Source organism: Rhinolophus sinicus, chromosome 5, assembly GCF_057876585.1.
Source record: "Rhinolophus sinicus isolate RSI-liver-muscle chromosome 5, RSI-T2T, whole genome shotgun sequence".
NCBI lineage: Eukaryota > Metazoa > Chordata > Mammalia > Chiroptera > Rhinolophidae > Rhinolophus > Rhinolophus sinicus.
In genome coordinates this window covers 5,902,271-5,926,659 of record NC_142505.1, presented here as the reverse complement: position 1 = coordinate 5,926,659, position 24,389 = coordinate 5,902,271, and the positions used below count along the sequence as shown (strand labels likewise).

General features: G+C 55.9%; 1 protein-coding gene across 9 annotated transcripts in view; it reads right to left on the bottom strand.

Annotated features, from left to right (window-relative positions):
* The window catches only part of CACNA2D2 (calcium voltage-gated channel auxiliary subunit alpha2delta 2), a 134,337-nt gene that overhangs the window by 66,550 nt on the left and 43,398 nt on the right, over positions 1-24,389 (bottom strand). For all 9 annotated transcript variants that reach the window (XM_074312283.2, XM_074312275.2, XM_074312279.2 and 6 more), the window contains exon 3: positions 1,346-1,462. In XM_074312283.2, coding sequence (XP_074168384.1) covers positions 1,346-1,462 — 117 coding nt within the window. The remainder of the gene's footprint in view (positions 1-1,345; positions 1,463-24,389) is intronic.

Below are 24,389 nucleotides of genomic sequence, written 5' to 3'. Positions count from 1 at the left end.
ACCTCCTCTGGGCCTCTGGGCCTGGGATGCCAGCCTTTCTTTATTCCATGATCCCAGGTAACACAGGGGCAGGCAGGGGACCCCAGGGGGACAGCAGGGCCCAGATCCTATGCAAGGGGGTCCTAGTTCTCTCCTGGGGCCTGGGTGTGGTGGGTTGGATGGATGCCCTGACCTGACCCTGCCAGGACACTGGTCTGAGCCTGGAGATGCTTGTGTGGACTTGCTCATCTGTTTTTTAAAAAATAGTTTTATTGAAATATAATTCACATACCATAAAACTCACTCACATAAAGTATATAATTCAGTGGTTTTTAGCATATTTGGCTTTGTGCAACCATTACCACAATCGAATTTTAGGATATTTTCATCACCCCCAAAAGAAACTCTATACCCATTAGCACTCACCCCCTATCCCCTCCCTTCTAGCCCTAGGCAACCACTACCGTACTCTCCATTTCTATGGATTTGCCCCTTCTGTACATTTCACAGAAATGGTATCACACAATAGGTGATCTTTGGTGACTGGCTTCTTTCACTTAGTATGATGTTTTCAAGTTCCTCCACGTCGTGGGTGGATCAGTACTTCATTCCTCTCATCGGACGCATCTCTCTGACTGACACAGGCTGGGGCAGCTGCAGCTGTGCCCCTGATCTGGAGGCAGTTTGGACCCCCTCCCTCATTTACTGCACAACCTGCCCAGGGCACTCTGCAGCTGTAGAAGCCCTGGGGTGGGTAGAGTACCAGGGGTCTGCTGGCTTTGGAGAGCTGGGCAGCGTAGCCCAGCAGGTTCTGTCACCTCACAGAACCGCAGTACCTTGATGCTGACAGGCGCAACCTCTCTGGGTATACAGGGGGACCCCGAGGCCCAGGGGTGGGGGGGAGGCAGAGGAACATTCAAAGTCACAAGCAGAGCAGGGGCTCCCACCCCCAGCATCACATGGCCACAGCTTTCTGTGGGGCTTTCAGGGCCTCTTCACACTCCCTCCCTGACACAACCTGCAGTCCACCCTGCCAGCCATCAACAGGTCGCTATCCTGGCTAGGCGCTCACCCAGGGCACACGCACAGACAGAGCAGAGGAACGGGAGGGGTGGAACCTGCCCGGGCCCCACCATCATACCCACACCGGGTCCTCAAGACCCCAGGTCACCCCTCATGTAGCCTACTCCAGATAAAACTATCCTGCTCCTGCCACAGCTGCCCACAGTGCACATGGACACAGCCCTGGCAATGATGGCCCCGCCTGAATTCAGAGGGCAAAGAGGGCCTTGTGTTCACAGCGAGTTAGGACATCATCCTCACAGTGCGGGGCCATGCCTTGCTCAACCCGTACGATTGCACCTACCTTCAGGGCCTGTACCTTCCTGTCCAGCAGGCTCTCGATGTCCCCTGCCACCTTCTCCACCAACTTCTGAGGCTCATTCTCCTGCACCTCAAACAGATTCCGGTTGTCTTTGTAGATCTGGAAGGAAGCAGAAGCCAGGCGTGAGGCCAGGGCGGTCACACATTCCCACGCCACTGCCCCTGCATGGCCTCCGTGCACAGCACGGTCCAGCACTCACCCCACTCGACCCTGGCTGGCTTTGGCCAGAGAGAGCGTGGAGGTCTGGGAGCTGGGTCCAGTGCTCTCATGGGCTTGGAGGAAGGGCACGGTCATGGGCTCCACAGTTTGCACTGCTTGTGGTTGGTAGGATGGGGTTATCACTGCTTTCTCTGGGACTCAGGCTTCCTCCTCCAGGGCCGTAAGCAGCAAGCCCCTAACTAGCTCAGGGTGGCTGAGAGCAGTAGAGGGGGGAGGGTGGGCTGGGTAGGAGGCAGGGCGTTGCAGGGGGAGACGGAGCCAATAAGCACACGTGCACACCACCACAAAGATGCTGTCACACCCGCGCGTGTACACACACCTATCTACCCATATGTGCGTCACACGCACAGCCACCCGTCCACAGGGCTCAGGCATCCAGACCCCTTTTTGCTGGCACTGCCCCAGGGCATTTGCAGACACTGTACCGGGAGCTCTGGGTGCCCTCAGGGTTCCTCTGTCATTCAGGGCACAGAATATGGGAGCAGGGACCAGGGAAGAAGCAGCACATGGGGGGACAAATGTGCCCTTCTCTCTCCTCCTCTGGGGGCGGGCCCGCGCGCATGCGCACACGGGACTGTAACGCTGGTAGCCCGCATCTGCGCGTGTGAGGGCTGTCATGGCTCGACACACATCACGTGTGCATGTGCCTGCATGTTGGGGGTAGGAGGCTAGGTCAGGGCCTCAGACAAAGCCCGGGGGCTCTTAGGTGAGTAGGAGAAGCAGATTTGTGTGGGTGTCTGTTCACAGCTGGGGTCTTGGGGGCGTGTGTATATGCACTGTATACCCCTGTGTGTGTCTAAGCCTGACTGGGTCCATGTGTCCATCCAGGTCACCCCAGGAGGTCCGTGCCCCAAACTGGGTCGTTCACCAGGGGTCACATGCCGGGCCACCAGGCTGTGCTCCTGCCACCAGGCTGTGCCGTCAGACTGCAGAGGCAGAGCGATGTGGAGAGACAGAGAGGAGCTGATGGGGAGATAAGGAGGTGGGGGAGGCAGCTGATGAGAGACAGACAAGTAGGAAGATAAGGTCGGTAGTGACAGCAAGACTGGTAAGCCTCAGGCATCTGATGGGGGAGAAGACGGGGACCAGGTGCTGCCAGAGCACCTGGCCACCCGCACCTGGCAGTCCAAGGGTTAAAGCGCCGCACAAAGCACTCAGGCAATCTCCTCCTCCCACCCCCATCCCTCCAGGCTTCTTTTCTTCTTGTCCTTCTCTTAGAACAAAATAATTTGTGGTGAAGTTGCTCCTTCCCACAGAGCAGTGGCGATTAGAGGGCAGGGAGGATGGAAGCCCCAAGTGGGTACCAAGCCAGGCTGTTGCCTGGGACCCTTGGGCCCTGCCTCAGGACAGAGGCCTCCCACAGAGACAGAGGTCAAGGAGGGGGCAGAGCCTGGGGATCACTGGGAAATGCAAGGAGTCCGGAGCCCAGTGCCCACTGTTGGGGAACCTGAGGCTGAGAAACAGGGGAGGACAGGTCAAGGACATGTGACTGTGAGTAGCAAAGCCAGGTCCCCCATTCCCCCTGAGGCCTCCTGCCCAGGTTTCGGGACATTAAAAACACACCCTTTCCCAACCTTGGACTGCACCCCTGGGTATGTGGAGCCCATAGTCTCAGCCACACTGGCTGAAGCCTTGGCTGAGAGCACCCTGGTCCACTTTTGCCAGCAGGGGGCGCAGCTGCCTGGCTTCTCAAGGCAGGGGATGGAGTTCCCTACCTGACGTCCCTGTCAAGGTCATTCCCAGGTACCCCAATCAGGACTGTCCTTAGCAGCGGCAGCCCGAGATCTGAGGCTGGACCGTGCAGCTCTCCTCAGGGAACCCAGGAGTTCCTCCCCACCAGACCCAGGGTGCTTCTTGAAGCCTGGCATGGTGACTGGGCTAGGGCTCAGAGGCCTCCGAGAGAGTGGGTTCCCAGGTGGCAGGGTCACACCTCTGATAGGTGACACAGGGCTTGGAAGCAGAGACCCAGCCATGAGTTGCCCCATCTCTGAACCTCTGTCTGATCTATTAAGTGAGAAAACAGCAGTCCCCACTTCACAGGCCGACAGAGGACTATTGTCACTAGAATTCTGCAGAAGGAACCACAGTCCCCTTCCGTCTCCGCTCTCTCCCTGCTAGATCTGCACTCTTAGGATCCAAAGCCATTGGTTCCCATTCCTGGGCAGACAGCCTCGGTTTCCTGAGGTCTGCCATCTCCAGCTCCTCCCCTCTTCCCAGATCTCCCTGGGCCACCCCTCCCTAGCCATCCTGTCCTTGTCTCCGACACCTCAGCTTGGGCCCGGGAGGTGACAACAGGGAAGCCCAGACACAGGGACGCCACTGATAGGGCACAGCCATAGCCAGCTCCCTTCCAGCTCTCCCCAAGCACCGTGTGCATGGACCCTCGGCGAATGCATACGCCTAATTCCATGTTCAAGAACAGAGCTCCGGGGCCAGCTGGACCTAGGTCTGACTCTGTTCCACTTCTGCCTGCAGCTCTGCTACCCCTTGGAACAGGGGCTGCATCTGCCATGCTTTCTTCCTATGCCACTTCTGCCCAAGGAACCACCATGACACCCTTCTGTTGGCCCCTGGTGCCAGCACCCAAAGCCTCTGCAGCCCATTGACCTGGATGCAGCTGCAGGCCCCTGGGTCCTCAGCTCCTGCTTATTCCTTCTGCCACCCCTTTGCTCACACTGTCCCTGCTTCCCCTCCGCCTTTCCCTGCTTATCTAAATCCTCCCTAGAGCAAGGCTGGGGAAAGGGGCTGCAGGGAGTTTCTGGGGAGATGAGGGTAGAACTCCAGAAGCAGAGGGGCTGGTCCAGCTACCAGCCAAGCCTCATCACTACACTCTGTGCAATTCTGTTCCTAGCATTTATTCCCAAACTTGAAGGTGAGGCCTCTGGCATAGGGGCCCATGGGATAGGCGGGGGATTTGGTGAGCCTGAAAGGCACGTGGGGAGGACCCAGGGTGATGCTGAAGGCCTGAGGCCTGTGAAAGGCAGAAGGGCCAGTCTGGAGGGCAGGAGGTGGAGGACTGGTGGAACCAGCCTGATCCACTAACCAACCACCCAACCCTGCAAGTAAAAACAGGATGCATGCGAGGCTCCTCTCTGCAGCGAAGGTGAACAGGCCCTAATCTCCGGAAAATTAAATAAGAAAATGGAACGAGAAAGATTTGATGCAGGCTGAGCCCTGCTGCTGGCTGTCTCCTCAAAGGCCCAGGCTCAGCTGGGGGTTTGGCTGGGTGCTCCAGCATTCCGGCCCCTCCCCATGCCCAGGGCACAGGGAAGGGAGGGCACAGGCAGGGTACAGGGAGCTGAGCCCCACGATCTGGCCCCCTGGGGGATTTGCTGTTCTCCAACCCCCTCTAGCCACATCTTGCCGTCTGGTTCCTGTTCTCAAAAGGAGCAGTTGCTGGGGGTCTTAACTGCCAACAGCCCTCATGCCAACAGGTTTCTAGAGAGAGAGCAGCAAGTGGACTAGAGATAGTGGGCTGGGCCTTCCTAGGCCAGCCTGCATGGGCAAGCACTGGAGGCCACAGGGTCTGGGGTTGGAGATGGGAGGCAGCTACTGGAATGGGGTACACTTGTGCCAGGGATCAGGGGAACTGTGGAAGGAAGCTAGGGAGCTCATGGTGGCTCAGGGACCCCGAGCTGGGCCAGGAGGGACGTGCGGTCATAGGGGACTGGTAGTGATTAGTTCAGGGACCCCAGCCAGTCAGGGCAAAGCTCCTGCCCTCAGCCCCACCAGGCTGCTGCCTCTGTCTTGTGCCTTTGTGGGGAGGGTATTGACATAGCTGTTAATCACCCTTGAAGGTCACAGCATCGATAGAACAGCCGGGTACCTGGAGACCCCTCCCACTGAGCATGCAGGACAGACCCAGTTCCTGACTGGACTGAGGGGCTTCTCCCCAGGGGGTGCACAAAAACCCCCACCCAGCTGCTCTGGGGACATACCAGGCCCTGGACTGTGTGTGGCAGACCGCTCCCTGGGGCAGGGGTTGTGGCCCTCCCTGGCCTTCCTGGTGCAAGACTTAGAGTAGCGTAAGGGGCCCTGGAGCCCTCAGAGGACACAGTCGGTGCACAGGCAGGGTGTCAGGTGCCACCTGGGCGCAGGCTACATCAGCTACCATGTTAGGTTCCCAGGTGGCCATGTCACACTGCCACCATCCTGTGGTGGATTGGCTCCAGTTAGTCAGCTATAAGTGGTGTCGTGTCACAAGTAGGATTTGAACATTATGATGTTAGTTGTCAAATTATTGATAAGTAACCTTCATATCAATTAGGGAGTTCCTGGAACGAACTTTCTGTTGAGGCGATCACAGACACCTACCCAGGCCATTATAGTGTGGCCCTGCCCAGGCTCTGATGGGGGACACAAAGGCAGTGTGAGAGCAGTGGGGAGGGCTCCTGGCCTGGCTTCTAGGAGCAGGTGAGGATGTGCTTCCTGGGTCAGCGTCCCTTTAATGGTCCCATCTCCTCCCCACCTGTGTCCCTACATTCCTACTGGGACACTCCACATTCATGCCACTGGCTCTTGTTGGGGCTCTCTTGAGCCTGGGGCAGCATAGATGGACCAGACCTTGTCCCTGGCTTCCTGGGACTCACCATCCAGAGGGGACAGATGTCCGTTCAGTCTGCTAAGAGCAGAGGGTGGCAGTGGGGCGAGGTATGTGCAGTAGACACTTGGGAGTGGGGGTGGCCTGCTTGCGTATGGCTGGGAGGCAGGTCAAGGAAAAGACTGGGATAGTTTTTCAGGGGACAGGCCATCTGAACAGAGTCTGAAAGGCTGGGTGGGAGTCTGCCTGACATGGGGATAAGGGACTCCAGGCAGGAGTAACGGCAGGTACAATGCTGGGAGGAGGGAAAGCTAGTGGACTGCACAGCACAGGGGCTGTGGTGGGCAGAGGGAAGCTGAGGGGAAGGGACGTAGATAGGAAGTGCGGGGGGGTGTAGGGGTTCTCAGGGAAGGAGGACGTGCAGCCTAGATCACAAGGTGAGAAGGCCCTGGTGGCTCCGTGGCCCCTTGGTCCCCAAGAGGCAGTTGCTAGGAGCGCTCACCAGCACATTTCCCTTTGAAACACTCACAGGGGCACAAAGCACCCGCCACCACCCCCAGCAACGCCTCCCTGTTTTTAAAGTTAAAGTTTAGTTGACTGTCATCCATTACCGCAATTAGTACATTATGTCTAATTATGCAATTAGTGTAAAAAGTGCACTTGCTGCTGAGAATGGGAAATTACGCTGGCTCGTTACGCTATAAAATCCATGTCATAAAAAGGCTCAATCTCTTGTTTTTCAAAAGACACAAAACCCAACACAAAACAATAAACCAAATCCTCCCAGTTGAGTTAGGGCCAATCTGTGCCAAGTCCCTGTACTTCCCCCATGCAGATCACCACCTGTGCCAGGCGTGACCCGCCACAAAGGAGCCCTGGGAGCATGGTCCATTCCTGGGTGCGGTCTGTCTTTGCTCCTCTGAAACAGATGTGAATTTCTAAACCTACTTCAAAACCATGCCCATCCTGATTCTCCACCCATTATTCCAGACCTGACTTGGAACGAGGCCTCCAGCATGCAGGCCCGTGTATTTCAGGTGAGAGCAGCCCTGGAGAAGCCATGGCCTCCACCCAGCTCCGAGTGCGAGAGGCCCTTTCGCCAAGGTTCCTGATAGTGCCTGTGAGACAAGGGGCATATTCCAGCTCAGGGGAAAACTAGAGGAACTTTCTCACACGCTGGGCTCCTGAATCCTGGCAGGTTTGCCTGTTTAGATAGAGAGCTCCCCATTACAGGAAGTATGCAAACCCAGCTGTCATGGGTGCTGAGAAGGGAGTCACCCTGCATAGTCCCTGGACTCTAGGCTGCCGCCATTAGATGACAGCATCCCCATGGCTGTGCCTACGTGAAGCTCACAGTCAGTGACTCTATCTTCCCCAGGTTCTGGCTCCCTTGGATACTCAAGAGGATACTTTGGAGACAGGTGGGAGGTAAGAAAGAAATCTGACAGGGGAGACCCCTACCACAGAGGTGACAATGCCAACTAGCCAAGCCCTTGGGAGCTGGGAGGGGACACACTCTAGTGTCCTTGACTGGGCACGCTCCTGTGTACCCCAAAGCAGACGCTTCAGGGCCAGGTCTCCATCACCCACGACCCTTCTCCAAGGTCACAAGTTGAAGCTTTAGCATAGGCCGCTTAGTGCCTGCCTAAGAAACCCTCTCCCTGCACCCCTTCCTCCAAGTTCCCACCACTCCTTGAGTTCAAGATGCTTAACCCGGGCCTGGTGGTAAGTGGGTACAGTGTCACAGAGACTCCTCCCCAGCCAAGAGTCTGTCCTGACCTCGTGGGGATGATGCGTGCCCCTCTTGCAGCTGCCGCTGCCGAGCTCTGACAAGCTGATCGCAGAGCACAGACAAGCTGATCGCAGAGCACAGAGCCTGAGACATGGGGTACCTGGGCTCCTACAGCTGCACCCACCTGCAACGTGCACTCATTGGTTCTAGGTGTGCTGAGGCAGTGGTGCTGTCCACACCCTGGTGGGAAGCACTTACTGAGAAGGCAGCTAAACTGTGGGGAGGGAAAGTGGGCGCTGGACCCCACTAGAGGGATACTTGTTGCCTAAAGTCAACGCACGGGTCCCTGGAAAACTGTGGCCTTTGTCACAGGTCTTTGTCTACTCAAGTGATCTTGGAGAGCAGGGCAGCTGTGTCACAGCCCGGCCACGTAGACACTAGTCATGGAGACTCTTGAGGCCCCTGTCCTCTTGATTTGGTCAAGGATAGCATCAGAAGTGGGGGATTTGAGCCCGAGGAGAATCGAACTGCAGGCAAGATCTGGGGGCCCCTGCCTGCTCCCTCTTCCCTGAGCTGAGAGCCGCCGGCTGTCGAGGCAGCTGGGAGGAAAGCTGTGCCCAGCATACCAGCTGGCACGGGGGAGTGCGAGTAAACATACCCACACTTTCCCAACTTACAGAAGTCGCCGGGTGGCGGCCGGCTGGTGTGGGCGCCCATGTTTACGGGAAACAGATTGTTTGTGCCACGTCTGGGGCCCCTTGCCACCCACACTGGCTCAGCTCTCTCCCACTGCCTCCCCACCCTGCTGGCCCTGGCTTCCTTCTGCCAGGGCTCCTCAGCCTCTCAATCACAGAAGGACAGTGACAGTGATGACAGGACCCTCCATGTGGCCAAACAGGGCTCAGAGCATAACCCATCAAGCTGTCGTCATAACTATCCTAAGAGGCAGGTACGGCTATTGTCCTCATTGTACAGCTGAGGAAACCAGGGCACTGGCAGGTGGAGAAACTGGCTGGAGACCGCGGGCAGCGAGCGGAGGAGCCCGTGGTCCTAGGCTTATCAGACTCCAGTCGTCGGTTCCAGGCCCCAGTGTCCATCCGTTCCCCCACCTCCCGGACAAACCTGGTCTGCTCATTACCTGGGTCACCACCTCAAGTAGCCCTGGCCCTAGGACATGTGTCTTGCCCTCAGAGCAGGGCACACAACTCCCTCCCCCCCACAACAGCCCAAGGAGAGAGCCCAGGGCCTGGTCACTGTCCTGCCGTCTGGCTTCTCAATGCCTTCACCCTCTTAGCCTCTGTTTTCAGCTCTGTAAGGCCTTCTCCCGCCTCTCAGGAGCAACAGTTGTGGCGGGGTGGGGTAAAGGGCTCTGGGGGCCAGGGTGGGAGGCTCCAGCGGGCCCTGGGCAGGCAGGGAGGGCTCCCAATCATTCCACAGCTCCAACTGTTACCAAGGTCTCACCTAAGATGCCTGTCCCTCAGACCAGAGCGGGCAGAAATTTACCCCCATAAACATCCTTGTGAGATGGATGTGAGGCAGGTCCTGAGGCCAGGGAGCAAAGGACAAAATCTGCTCGCTCTGCCCGTATCACCTCCATCCCACCCCTTCCAGCACTGATAGCCCAGGGTGGGCAACCCTCTTTAGGGGCTGGAGTGGTCCCTCAAGGTCTCCAGAGTGGCCAGAAACTGATCTTGCCTGACACTCCCCAGATAGACTTCCTGTGTGTGTGGGGGGGTCCACCTGGTTTTTCTTTACCCATCTCCCACCCTGACCTGTGACAAGGACATCAGGAGGGGCTCAGCCGCTGGCTGGCTTCTTATCTTACACATGAAGAAACTGAGGTACCTGCAGGTTCAGAATCGGCCCAAAGGGGAGCCTTCCTAGCCCGAGTCCCCTGCACTTGCAACCGAGGATCCGAGCCTGGGCCCTGCACTGCACCGGCCGCATGGCTGGCATGAGCCTTCACCCTCAGTGTCCACACAGCCCAGAGCTGCCTCAGCCAGGCCTTCTGGAGCATTCCTCTGAGATGAAAGGTCAACTCCAGGTGCTGCTGGCTTCTCACAGGGCCTCCTTCCAGGGCTGCTCCAAGGCCCTGAGTGCTTTCCTTGCCCCATGCTGCCCTGCAGGGCCCAATTTTCCAGATCTCGCAGACTGAGACTTGCTGCTAAAGATGTGCCACATATAGTGACAGCACCAATCACGATGAGGGGCGCTTGGGCTGGCTGCTCTTGGCATGTCAGGTGTGGGGGATACAGACAGAGATGGAGGTAAACTGTGGCCTCCCATGTTATCAAGGGCCCCTTTCGGGGCAAGGCCATCGCAGGGTCCTCCCCATACCTGAGCACACATTGCAGTGCCGCTCAGCCTTGCATAACGGCTTCCGTACCCCGACCGACCGCATCGCTTTCCTACCCAGTGCTCAGGAAGCCCCTGCGGGTCCTGCTCATGCCTCACACTGAGGCTCAGAGGAAGCACCACAGCCCAGCGGACCTGTCCACTGTCACCGGATGCCCAGCAGCCCCAGGCCTGGGTGAGGGTTTGTGGGTCTCCATGTGCACCTCAAAAGGTGGTTTGCAGCCATCTGAAATGTTTTAAGCAGTGGAACTTTTCTGGGTGGTGAGGGCTACCTGAAGGTCATGGCTAAATGCTCCCGCTGGACACAGCATTTTGAGGCTCCTAACAGCATGGGTGCTGGACTTGGCGGGGGGCAAAGGCATGGTCTGATGGATAGTCATCTCTGGACCAGGGTCCCCAGGAGGGCCTGGCTGGGCTCTGTCCTCTGATCACAAGGCCCGAGTGTCAGGCACTGATAAGCTGTGGGCGCCAGAGCCAAGCTGGAGCCTGCCCACGGTGAGTACGCGAGTGCAGGAGGGAGTACACTCATGCCGCGGCCTTCCTGTCCACATCCTGTCAGCACCTCCCATCTCCATCTGGGTCCTTCCCTTAGTGTTCCTCTTATTTTTTTCCTATTCCCAATTTATAGGCTCTTCTCGAATTTTATGAATCCTTTTAAGTGCCCTTAAATCTTCTGTAGAACAAGTCGGAAGCATAAATAAATAAACAAAATGAACTGAGTCACTGAGACCTTGCACGTGCTGAAGATGTGCTGAGGACAGGCGCACGTGAGGGATATATGTGCACCGAGGACACGCAGCCACAGGGGACACCCTCTCGCTCATCAGTCATAGGATCGCCTGGGACCTCGCAGGACAGCCCCCGTGTTTAGACCCAAAAAACTTTAGGGTGGTCACCATACAAGGGTTTTCCAGAGCTGGGAGGTCAGTGACCACACGCACTCCCAGCTGGGTTCTCCCAGGCGGGCCCTAGCCCCGCTCTGCACCTCAGTTTCCCCTCATTTCACTCTGGGGACAGAAAGAAAACTCTTGGCACCCCGAGCTCCAGGTTCTGTCTCCTTAATACAAGAACCCCAGCAGCCACTGGAGCTAACGTTTGCCTTCACTGCGTCCACGCACAGTATTTGCTATGCAAACGAACTGTCCAAACAGGACCCACCTCCAGGCTACACTGGCAAACACTGTGAGGGCCTTGGTCTGAACAACCATGAACTTCGAAGTAAGTGTGCTGTGCTCAGGGGAGCAGACAACACGCCTGGGATCCTATCCCAGGTGGGCCACCTCTCGCTGCCCAGCTTCGGGAGCTGCTTAGGGGTGATGAGTGCCACTGGCCCCCGGGGCCATGAAAGTCAGTGGGGTCAGCAAACTGGGAGTTTGCAAACATGCAGTTTTGAATATCCCTGGAGCGTTCATCTCTTAAAGGCACCTGTGTGTCTCTTCCTGGAAAGCACAGCCTCCTCGGGACCACCAGCCCCTAACTCATCTGCCTAGGACCATCCACCTGATCTATGGTGCCAATGAAATCCTTGCTCTGTTCAGTGGCTCCACTGGCACCCAAAGAACCCACTAGGCCTTGAGGGCTCACTCGCTACCCTGTCTGCCTAGTGGGATTGTGGGGAGGACAAGCAGAGACAGGAGCTGGGCCCAGAGGATGGGCACACCCATGGATGTGCTTGGACCTACAGAAAACCATCCTGGCCTTGCAAGTCCAGAAGCCCAGGACCTCAGTACAGAAGGGTAAACTAAAGTCCAAGAGGGATGGGTGAGCAGTAGGGCAGGGCCAGGAAAACCCGGGCTCCAGCCACTGGCACCTCCTGTCTGCTAGGGAGGTGAAGCACAGAAGGCTTTCCTGAAGAAGGCTATGAATGGATGGGAGAAGGGGCCACCCCCAGGAGAGGGGAAGAGCCAGCAAAGATGGAGGGGAAGGAGCGGCTAGGCACGAGGGCTTGTGAGGAAAGCTGCTGGGGGCGGGGGCAGAGTGGCAGGGCAGAGGCAGCTACACTCCCTTACTAATCACAGGGACCTTGGGGGATGGTCTGCTGGTGTAAACTCTCAGGACTAGTGGGGTCACCTGGCAGGCTGGGGGCAGGAGGCCTGGGTCCCTGGCACATGGTGTGACCTTGTCCCCTGTATTCCACCCCCGACTTACCCCAGGCCTGTGTGCCCATCAGGTCTTAGAGGAGATGATACTCTGGGCTCCCATGTCCTCTGCTCAGCGACCTCCAGCAGGAGGGAGGGATGCCTAAGCTTCTAGCTCCATTAAGGGCTCCCTGAGCAAAGGAGGCGGTGAGGGACACGATGCCAGGAGGACAAGAGCGGAACAAATTGCCCCAATTATGTAAGGCAGCCCGACTTCCTCCTTAGCAGGGAGAGGAGAACCGGGAAGCCCTGTTCCTCCCTACCCATCCCCCCACCCCATGCCGCTGGACCTGCTGGGATGCCCCTCAAAGGGAGCCCACTCAGAGGTCCCCTGAGCAGGGTCTCTGGGCCCAGGTCACTAGGATACTTAGGAAAGACCTTGAGGATGGACTTCAGCTGACCCCTGTCCTGGGGTCCGCAGGGTAGGATGAGGACACGAGGCCTGGGCAGTCCTGTTCAGCCATAGTTCCTTGAAGGTCTTGGAGCATACCCCACCCTCTCTGGTTTTCCCCGCCTGTACACTGGGGTGGGCAGCCTCCCTGCCTGCTTGCCTAGAACTCCATGCCCCAGGCCTCTGCCCTTCCCTGAGCACAGCTCCAAGTTCCCTTTGCTCAAGAACAGCACACAGGTCTCTGGGAATATTGAAGTGCCTGTGATAGGCCTGGGGTGCCCTCAAGCAGACCCAGTCCCCTGCCCCTTGCCCATCATCTCAGGGGGACTGGAGCTCAGCACTGGTCACACATCTAGACTCAGGCCAGGCCCGTCAGTGGCTGGTGCCTCCTTCCAGCCACTGACCCCACAGACACAGAGACCTGCCTCTGTGATATCAGGCTGCAACCAAGAGATGCCAGGGCACAAATTCCCTCCGTGAGTGTGGGGGAGTGACACTGGGATAAGGTGATTCTTCTGCCCACCCGACTCTGCAGATAAGAGGATCTAGCAAACAGCTGATTTCCTGCTGATAGTAGGTGAGAAAAAAATGTATCTTTCTCTGAACACTAAAAATAACGCCCAGTTTCCTAAAAACAGGGCCCTCCTCAGCCCACAGCTTAGAGAGGCTTTGTCACTAACTCCAAATGTAGATTTGTAGGAGAAGCCAAACCCTCAGGGAGGGGCTCCGCCTCGGGGCAGGATGGCCCTGGGATCCCAGCCCAGACCTCTGTGCACACTGAGTCCAGACGATGCTATTCGAGGCAGGCGGGAAGACAGCAGCAGAAACCAGGTCCATATGCTGTTCGTGCCCGCCTAATGGGCTGACAAATGAGTAGGTCTCCCCTCTAAGCGGTGATGAATGAGCAGTCGCCCAGGAGAGCTGGGGGATGGCTGCCTCCCCTGCAGTCCTCCTTGGGCGTGGCCCTGACTTTGCATTTATGGGGTGCCCAGGGGTGGGGCTGGGTGGGTGACTGTGAATGTGGGGTGGGGGCAGAGAGCGTATAAAAGGGCATCCCTGGCCTTGGAGAACATCCCGAAATAAGCCCAGCCAAGGAGGCCCGAATGCCCTGGGCTGCTGTCATGCTGTCTGAAAGGCACCACTGAGAAGGGGGTTAAAGTGTCGCCCTCCTCAAACTCCTCTTTAAGACCGTCACCACCACACACACGGGGGCCTGAACGCCGTGAAGAGAGAGGTGGCTGACCGTGGGTGCCTGTGCCCTGAGGACTGAGCAGGACAGGGGGGCACCTGGGACTGAGTCTTGGGGGCCACCTACGGAGTGAGGCCGCTTCTCCCACACAATGACCGGACTGTAGCCTCCTAAGCTCACGAGGGACATGGAGTAGACAGACAGACAGACAGAGGTGAGCACCCATGATGAGGAGGTGTCCAGGGAGCCTGGTCCAGAGTTAGACAGCCGCTGTCACAGAAGGGGCTCAGCAGAAGTTGGCTGAGACCTACCACCAGGTCTCAGCCAGTCCTCTCCGGTGGGGTGTTGGGCCAAATGGTCTTAAGTGTCCCTTCTGACCTGAGAGTCCAATTTCCTTGATTTGCCCCCACCCTCCTCCTGTACTCAGGACATCTAAAATGGGGCAGGATTTGCACATTCTTTTGACAGAGGATCTGCTTGGCTCCCATTGAGAGCTGTCTGGCCAGGCGACACAGCCCTGACCCAGGGCCTCTGGAATCCCTGTCCAAACAGCTCCAAGCCCCCCACTTGCACTGTCACAACCACCCCCCACTCCGCCCCCACCCTTGTAAACAGAACCCAGCCCGCTTTCTCCCAGGGGCTGCTAATTCCTCACCAGAACTGCTGGGACGTGAAATTGGAGTGAGACAATGTGTGTTTAAGGAAATGAATCTCGCATCTTAAGAGGCTGGGGAGCCCGCCCTGCACTCGTATCTCCCCGCCCAACCTGAGCCAGGGAAGAAGCACTTGGCATCAGGAAAGAGAAAGGCGGAGGTGACATTCAGTGCCAAATTAGCAGCCACCACAGCCAAATATTGTACTTGCCTCCAACCTTCTTTTATTTTTCAAAAGAAAAGGCTTTTACAAAGTGAAAGAGGCTGTTGGAACACTGAGGCTGATGATCGTTTAAAAAGGCGTGCCCGCCACGCGCATGCCCATCTCAGCGCCTTCCCTTCTTCTCAGCGTGCCGCCTGCTCCCCACCACCCACGGCCACAGCCACGGGCGCCTGCCCCCCTCTGAGCCATCTCCCCACCTGCATGGGGTCCTTATAAGTCAGGGATCCCTTTTGGAGTGCCCAGAGCCACCCAGCCTACAGAGGTCTAAACAAAAATGACCCACACATGGCCTCTGAAAAGGCTCCTTGCCCACCTCTCGATGGCCCTCAGCGCCCCCGCCATGGACAGCACACGGCCGGGGCTCACCCCATCATCACTTTCATCGCTCTCCACTAGGGGTGAGAGGCCTGATGGTGCCTTCCCTCTGGTCCCTCTGTTGAACAGACACTACCAGTCATCCTGGAGTCCAGCCCCCGGAACCCCGCCAGCCTGCGTGGGCCGCTGGCTTAATAGCCCACTGAACAGGCTGAGCAGATACCCTCTGAATGCCCCTCCAGAAGAAACACTATTTCCTCCCCTGGCCCCTCGACCAAGTGCTGGGCCGATCTTACTCATCGCCAGGAGCCCGACAAACTTGATGGGGCTTTATGGACAGTGCAGAACTAGCCCGTCTCCCGTTTCTTCAAACCTGGGCTGCCCCAGACCCTGGTTTCCTCGTTGAGGGAGAGGATGCGGAGCCTGCTGGCTCTAGGGGTGGAGGTCCGTGAGCCCTGAGCCCCCACCTGCATGGTGATTGGAACCGGGCCCTGCCCCACATATGTGCAGCCTTCAACCTCTCATAATACCTGAGAGCCCCCCTCAGATTCCATCCCTAATAGTCCTGGAAGGTGGGGGACGTGGCCACACCGCATTTTACACACAGGACACTGGGCTCAGAGAGCTCTTGTGACTCGCGTGAGGTCTCAGCTGGTAAGAGGCACAGCCAGAACCTGGATCTGACTTGTGTGGCACCACGACGTGGGTGCTGTGTGTGCTACCCAGACTCCCCATCCAGGACAAGGCCCTCATTCGCCCGCTGCCAAGATGCTGCCTGCCGGCTGCTCCCAGCTGAGCCCCTGCCCAGGCTATGGCCTGAGCAGAAGGGAGCTGCCTCACTACGCTCTGGTTGACATACAGGTGGTGGAGGAGTACAAGGGCCCAGCCTCAATTGGGGACAACGCGGAGCGGCAAGGCCAGCTCCAACACTCTCTGCGGAATCAGCTGAGGCTTCTGTTATGACTGCCTCAACTTCTCCTCCTGACCAATCCTGCTTCCTCCGCCCATCACAGGTGTAGTCCCTGAGAGTATGCCCCCAGTAAACACTTGCACACAAACCTCCGCCTCAGAATGATTCCAGGGAACCAACCCCACTATCGCTGGTGCGGGAGTGGTCCCAGAAAGCTGGCTCTAGTGTGGGCGCTGTCCCGCTGGCCCTGAGGGCCTCACCGTGGTGGTCAGTGGAGCGCTGACAATCCTGGCATGTGATAAAGTTGCAACTGATTAAATGTTCACCCGTCACGAGCTGAGACGGGATACCTCTGGATGGGTGTAATGTTTCAGGTGTTTGGGAGTTTCAGGCAAGTGTAATTATAAGGACTATTGAATGTGATGGCTGTTGCTGAGGGCTATCATTGCTTTGGAGAGAGACAATGAAAGGATGAGAGTTATTAATCATGAATTTAAGGGTAAAGTATGAAAGTCAGAAGCCCCCTTGGCAGGAGGATATAAAAAGACGCTCATCTCCTACAGCCAGAGGCAGAAAAAGCTGAGGGTCAGGTGCAGGACTTAATTAGAAGAGTGGCAAAGATCCAGAGGGGGTTACAGTCTTCATTCCAAAAGGTTGGCCACCTGAGGTCAGGACCCTGATGAGGAAGAAATGGGTCCCTGAGTTGTAGGATGGGGATATCTGGGTCACTGTATTCAAGAACCTTGAAACCTCAGACCCTCCCTAAAAACTGCCTGAGCCTCCAGAAGTGGCCACTCCTCGTTAAAGGTTAGGACACCCCACCTTGCTTAAAGAGGCCTCCACATTACAAAACACCATGTTCTCATCAGAGTCTGCACCTGTCCTTCCCAGCACAAGACCAAAAACTAGGGGCAAGTCACATCATAACCAGCCCAGGAAGTGCTGGGCCTGCTGAGAGAGAAGAAAGGACTATAGCCAGAGGGCCCTGAAGGATTGAGCCAACATATAGGACTGGATCCTGACATTGCCGGATCAAGGATGGCGGAAGACAGGTTGGATATGGGAGAGGCTATTGATATGGAGCACTTTCCCAGGATACAGGATCTAACACCCTATCCAGGACCCCAAGAAATGGTGGAAGCCTGGAAGAAGCAATGGCCCCCACTCAGAGAAGAAGAAATGCCAGAACTGCCACAACGAACAAGTGAGGAAGGGATCAAAGGCTCAGACAAGTAGTCATGCCAGAGTGGCTCTACCACAAAAGGCCAGAAAACCCACCATGACCACGTTCCGTGGGACGGCCCAGAGGACACTGTTTACCAACATGAGAAGGAATGTGTTGGTGAGAAGGGGGCACACATCCGAGACGCTGTGGGGGTTGTCCTCTGGAGGCCAGCCTGGGAACACTGCTCATATACCAAGACATATATATCTCATGTACCAGGTGACACAGAAGGACCTCACCTCTGGGCTCTGCAGCAGCTTCAGGTGAAGGTGAAAGTGGCCCTGCAGCTCAGCCACGTGACCCGGCAGCTCCATGGTACTAGAGGTATCTGTTTTGGGAAAAGTTGCTGTATGGCGTTTGTGGCAGGTTTTCATAGAAGAATCACAGTCTAGTGCTAGAGTCTAGACCATTTTCAGCATTAAACTATGCACCATTCAAAAAGCACCTCCTGGATTGTTACTGGGCTCTGATAGAGACTGCACGTGGTACATGATTAAATGACCGTGCATATTAAATGATCTGGCTCACGAAGTCATGAGGTCTTGTGAGCCCGAGAGCAACCCATTATAGGCAGGAAGTGAGGCATCCTGGATGAAGTATGAGCCTGGTCAGAGGGCACAAGAAAGCGGCATGACCCCATTCGTTCCTTACTATTGTGTGAGTGCCCCTCTTTCAACTATGACTATATGGGGTGGGGGTTTGCTCATGACCAGCTGATGGAGGAGGAAAAAGACTGAGCCTGTTCTCGGATGGGTCAACTTGCTCTGATGACGTGAGCTGGAAACAGACAGCAGCTACAGTACAGCCCCACTCAGAGGTGGCCTGGAAATACAGCGCTAGGGAGAAATCCTCCCAAAGAACAAAGCTTTGGGCAGCATACCTGGTCATCCACTTTGTATGGAAAGGGAAAGGGCCTGAGGTAAGAATATATTCAGACTCATGGGAAGTGACAAATGGCTTGGCTGGTTGTCAGGATGGAGAAAGTCTGGAAGACCAGGGACGAGGAAGCTTGGTAAGGAGGCGAATGGATAGACCTGTGGGATGGGCACAAAATGTGAAGATTTGTGTGTGTTAACGCCACCAGGAAAGAGGCACCAAATAACTAGATACAATGACTCTGCCAACTGCCCTCAGCCAGCCTGTCATCAGTCCCTCCAGGGCTGGTACAACGGTGCATGAACAGAGTAGCTGTGATGGCAGGGTGGAGACTATGGCTGGGCTCAAGACCAAGGTCAGTCAGCTACTGCTGCTGCTGAATGCCCACCCTACCAGCAACAGAGACCAATCCCGGGTCCTGACAGGGCAGTCACTTTTGGAGGAGATCAAACACCCCACTTGGTGGCAAGCTGATTACACGGGACCTCTTCAACCTGAGAAGGGGGCAGCGATTCGTGTCTGCTGGGACTGGCACACATGCTGTGATGACAGCAGGTCAGTGTCCTTTCCTCCATGCAAGCTGCTGGCTATCCAAGAGCTTACCCAGTGTTTGACCCAGTGACCTGGGATCCCATGGCTTCCTTGGATTAAGGAGCCCACTTTCCAGCATAAGAGGTGCTTTCGTGGGCATATGAACATAGGATCCATTGGTCCCATCACTTATCACCACCCTGAAGACACCAGCCTGACAGTATTGGAATGACTTTTTTTTTCTGAACACCTTTTTTGAGATATAATTCACATACTGTAAAAGTTACCTTTTTCAAGTATAAAATGCCATGGTTGTTCATCTATCCACAAACTTGTGCAATCATCAACACTAATTTTAGAACATGTTTATCATTCCGCAAAGAAAACTTGTACCTATTCCTACCTCCCTCAAGTCCCTGGCAATTGCTAATCTACTTTCTGTTTCTAAGGATTTGTCTGTTCTAGACATTTCATATAAATTGAATCATACAATATGTGCCCTTTTTATAAATGGCTTCTTTCACTTGTCTTAATGTTTTCAAGCTTCGTCCACAATGTAGTGTGTATCAGAACTTCATTCCTTTTTATTGCTGTATAATGTTCCATTAGATGGATATGCCGCATTTTTATTCATTCATCAGCTGATGGACATTTGGGCTATTTCTGTTTTTAAAAAATACTACAAATAATGTTGTTATGAGCATTATTGTACAGGTTTCTGTGTGGACACAGGGTTTCAGTACTCTTGGGTGGAAAGACCTTTCCAAGCACAGCAAAGCCACCAGGCTGGAGACATATCCAGCAGGCACGGAATGCCATCATCTAGGACACAGTACGTATCCTAAATTGACGACTATTACAAGTGCTAAGTCCCTAATAGGCAAGAATACGCAGGTCCAGGGACCATGAGGTAGAAGAAGCAGGAGTGGTCTCACGCCCCATCACTCCCAGTCTCCCACTCGGGGAATTGTGGCTTCCTATTCCTTCAACACCAGGCTCGGTGATCTATAAATCCTGCTTCCCAGAGAGGGAATGTTTTCAAAGGGGACACAGTGGGAGTCCTGTTGGATTTTGTTTCGGCTGCTGGCTGGCCACTGCGGGCTTCTCAGGCCAAGAGAGCAGCAGGCATGGAAATGTAACTGATTCTCATTACCTGGAGATGCTGGGGCAGGGAAAATACGTCGGATGCTGAGGTGACCCACTGGGCGTCTCTTGGTGCTCCCCTGTCCAGTTTTAATGCAGGACTTAGGAGTGTATGAGCCACGGCCTGAGGAGGGTATGGTGGGTGGGGCTCAGCCCCATTGGAGATGAGGCCTGGGTCAAGCTGAGGGGAATCTAGAATGGATGGTAGAGGAAGGAGAGAATGCGTCCCAATTATGGCCTCTATGTTGGAGGCCATAGCCCATTCTACCATCCTTCCTCTTGCAAGGGATCTAAGCAACTCGAGGTGGGCTGTTGTGGATGCTGCTTCAGCCCCCCCTTCAGGATCAGAACTCATTCCCCAACTGCCAGGTGCTGATGGCCCGGGTTGAGTCTATTTGTCTCTCTCCTGACTGAAGGGAACCCCCTAGTCCCTGGTCACACCCGTCTCCAGCAGCAGCCTGTAACCAGGGACTGGGTGGCCTAGGGTACAAAGGCCAGGACCCCTGGTCTCATTTTAGGACTTCTCTAAAAAGCCCTCCCAGCCCCAAAGCTCCCCAGGGGGCCGGCCGAGGGCTCCATTCAACTGCACTGTGGTCAACTTCTCTCCCTGCCCAGTCCTGCCCCCCACACATCCTGACAAGCACTGTTCCTCAGAGCATCCCCTCCCCACAAGTAAACCTTCTGTGTGCAGATCTTAGAGTCTCAGAGTCTGTTTCCCAGGAACATGACACAGACAGAGGGCCTAGGCCTATTTGCCCCCAAATCCTGGGCCAGCCTTCAGAAGCCCGAGAAAGCCCAGCCATGGCGGACGCGAGACCTCCAGCCCTCAGGCCTGCACGCCCCCCACCCCCCAAACCCTGCCTTCAGGTTCCCACTTCAGGGAGGTCTAATTATTAAGCCCTTTTACATGTGAAGAAACCAAAGCTCTAGAGGGGAACTAGCTTGTCCAAGGTTCTGGAGCCGGGATGGGGCTGATCAGGGTTTGAACCCATCTGTCTGAAGCTCCATGACCACCATTCCCATGACTTCCGCAATTCCTGGCAGAGCAAGACCGAGGGCAGACCACAGGCGCTGGGAGCTTGGAGGAGACAGCTCAGCTTGGTCTGGAGCGCTGGAAATGGGCTCCATGGAGGAGGTCTTGAGGGTTTCAGGCAGATAGATGTGCAAGGAAAGGTACCACAGGAAGAGGGAGCAGTGAGGGCGAAGGCTGGGAGGCAGGCCTAGTCGGGGGGTGAGAAGCCTGGTCTGGGGTGATGACAGAGAAGGCAGGTGTGATCCAAGTGAAGGTTGTGGTGGACACGGACCAGGCTTCAGTCCTGCGTCTGTTGTGTCCTGCTCCCGCCTCACTGTGTCCCATCTCCCTCATTCTGGTGCCTGCTCTGAATGGCCAATGAGGCCATCTGATTGGCTCATCAAGGGCAAATAATAGCTTTTGCTGAATTCAGCTACAGCCAATCAGAGGCAATCAAGCACACAAGCCGCCTGATGGGCCACATGGGCAGGCGGCACATCCACAGGCACCAGAACTGGCCCCTCAGTCAGGTTCCAGAAACCTCCCTCTCCTCCTTGTGTGGGAGCACTGGGGTGGGGGTCGGGGGAACCGAGTCCAGGCCGCCTCAGGAAGAGAAGGAGAAGGGGCCCAGGTGGGCTCCACAGCATTTACTTGGCACCTGAAGAAGACACTCTCAGCCCAGCACACGCTCTGCGGGGCAGGCTCAGCTCACAGACCCCGGGAGGAGCTCTCTTAGGTGGAGCTTTTCTGAACCCCACAACGGCCTCCCAGCATCTGTCCGTCAGCTGCCAGGCCTGAGCATCTCTGTGCTGAGTTTTCTTGCCTCTTCCCTGAGGAGAGCGGAGCCTCCAATCAAACCCCGGGAAGCAATTTTTCAATCTCCAACTGCAAACACTAATACCGCCGAAGCTAATTTTACAGATTTCCACTTCGAGGCCTCGCCTTTGTCCCAGAATCCCTCAGTCTGGGAGATTAGTTGTTCAGAGGTTGGAAAAAAAATAAGGTATTTTAAAATTCAGCATAAAACTCTCTCTTAGACCCAGTGAGCTAAAAAAAAAAGAAAATGTTTATTTTGGAAAAGAGCCTGTTGGAGAGAGAGGAGCCAGGTCCAGTCCCTGCTCCCCTGGGTGGCTGGAGGAGGGTGCTGTTCCGGCCCCCAGCCACCTGCAGCCTGCAGCCCCTGTAACATGCTCAAACCTCAGCCTCGGGAGGGGCAGAGAAGGGGAAGTCAGGTCCCCATCCTGCATTCTGGGAGCCCATGGGCCCTCTGCTCGAGACTCTGGGATGTACTATCCCTTGAAGGTAGGATTTCCCTGATCTCAACCTCGAAACCTGCCGAGCTGCAGAGAGAGGCTTTGGCCCCTGGGATAGAGCAGGCCACAGGCGCGCTGCCTACTTTATCAGTGAGGCTGATTCCATTCTAAGCAGACTCTCTCGGGGCCTCAGTTTCCGCATCGAACCAAATGGCCAAAATCCGTGGCTATGTGAACCCCTCCCCGCCGCCGGGCCATGCAGCCCAGCACATACCCTCTGCACACGCATACCCCAGGCTGTGCACTGAGACCCTCACCCCGGCAGACAGGCGTGGGATCAGTTTGAGGCAGACTCATTCCACGAGCACTGCTATTTCATCTCTCACAGATGAACAACGTAATCACTGGCTCTCCGGGGGCCACAAGCTCAGAAATATCCTAATGAAAAATAAATGTATTTACAGGGAGACGGCAAAGCTGCCAGGACAAGTCAAAGTAATATGCCTGCGACCAGCACGCAGACTCTTATTTCCTCCCCCTCCACGCTCCAGAGCTGCTCCTGTGGCGTGCAGAGATAAATATTTTAAATAGCGACACTTTGGCGGTGCACGGTTATGCAAGACAAGGAATAATTAGAAAATAAATTACTTTTTTTAAACATAGCATTACAAACATCGGGCGTGTCACATTACTGGTCTCCACAGTCCAGGGCTACCCAGCTCCAGAGGCCAGTGCAGCAAGACCCTTGGGGAGCAACTGCACACCAGCCTGTCCCCACAGCCCCCAGACAGTGATGTCCCCTCCTGCCTGTTCAGGAGGCTCCCAGAATCGAGTTGAAGACCACACTTGGCAGCTTCCAGAAAATCTCGGTACTGGAAAGGCTTCCTCCGGCGTCTCACCAGCAGTGGCGCAGACTAAAAATAGTTTAATCTCCTTGAAAGCAAAAGGAGCAATCAGCAAAACAGTCAGTCGGGCCCACAGGCTCCCCCCGCCGATCCTCACCGCGCTCTGCCCCCGTCCGTCCAGGCCTGTCCCCTGTGCCAAGTGTCAACTTCTGACCGACCCCTGGGCAGCATCCTGAGACCCCCCCAGCCCCCCCATCTGAGGACGGCGTTTCTTGGCCATCGTCCAGCATTCCTCACGTCTGCAGCACAGGGCAGAATTACATGCATGGTGTGTGTCCTGTAAACCTTGTGACACCTGGGAAGGAGGCAAGACAGGGAGTGTTACCCCTGCTTTACAGATGAGGAAACTGAGGCACAGAGAGGCGTAGTCATTTGCCTGAGGCTACAAATGATGAAGAAGGACTCAGACCCAGGGTTTGTCACTAGCCCTGGCTGTGTGTTGATGGAGGGGGGAAGGGACGCAGCCTCTGCAGAAAGGAGGCTGGTGGCTTTTAATTAGCACCTAATCTAAATCTCCATGCTTGGCTCCCAAAAAACAAAGGATGCCCAGGGCAAGAGAGGGCAAAGGTGGTAGTTGGGGGATGGGAGAGGCTCACACATTCAGCGTGGATGGGCCAGCTCCCAGCACGGCTGAACGCGTCTGCCACGTGGATATGTCTTGCTTGCTGCAGGTAGAATAATCTTTGGACTTCATTTCACCCACTGGTCTGGGGTGGGTTCTGGACACCTGTGATCTGGCCCCAGGTCTGCCACCAGTTTGCTGTGTGGCTGAGGGCCCATCCCTGCCCTCTCTGGGCCTTGATTTCCTTGGAGATCGGTCATGATGATGTGAGGAACGGAGGACCTGCCAGGAACCTGCTGTCCTTCCAGGCCTGCCTCACATACTCTCCGCTCCTCACTCAGTCCTCCCTCTGGGCCTTTGGCCCCCACCCTTCCTCCACACCTGCCTGCCCCTCACCAGGAGCATGGACAGTGCCCTGTCCCCTCACCTAGTTTTACAGGAGAAAACTAAAAAACAGGGGGGAAAAGGTCATGTGCCCAAGGCCACCCTGCAGAGCTCCGAGGAGGCACAGCCAGGACCAGGGCCCAGTCACTGATCCAGTCCCATGCCCTTCAAGGTTCTCCTTGTGGCCCAAGGATGTCACTGTCTCCTCCGAGTTCAGAAGGGCCTTCTGTCCCATTCCCTCATCCTTTGGAGAATGAAACCAAGACATAAAACAATACACTGGGCTCTGGCGGGTGGTCCAGCTTGCCCAATCTCCCGAAATGCCATCTGGGAAGTTGGGACTGAGGCCCCCTTTCCTATCTTTCCTGAGGCTCCCGGCAAAGAATTACTCCGTAACCTCACTCTGAGCTACTAAAAAATGGCCTGTGGGCCCGCTTCTAGAAGGCGTTGCACTGCTCAGCCCCATGTGT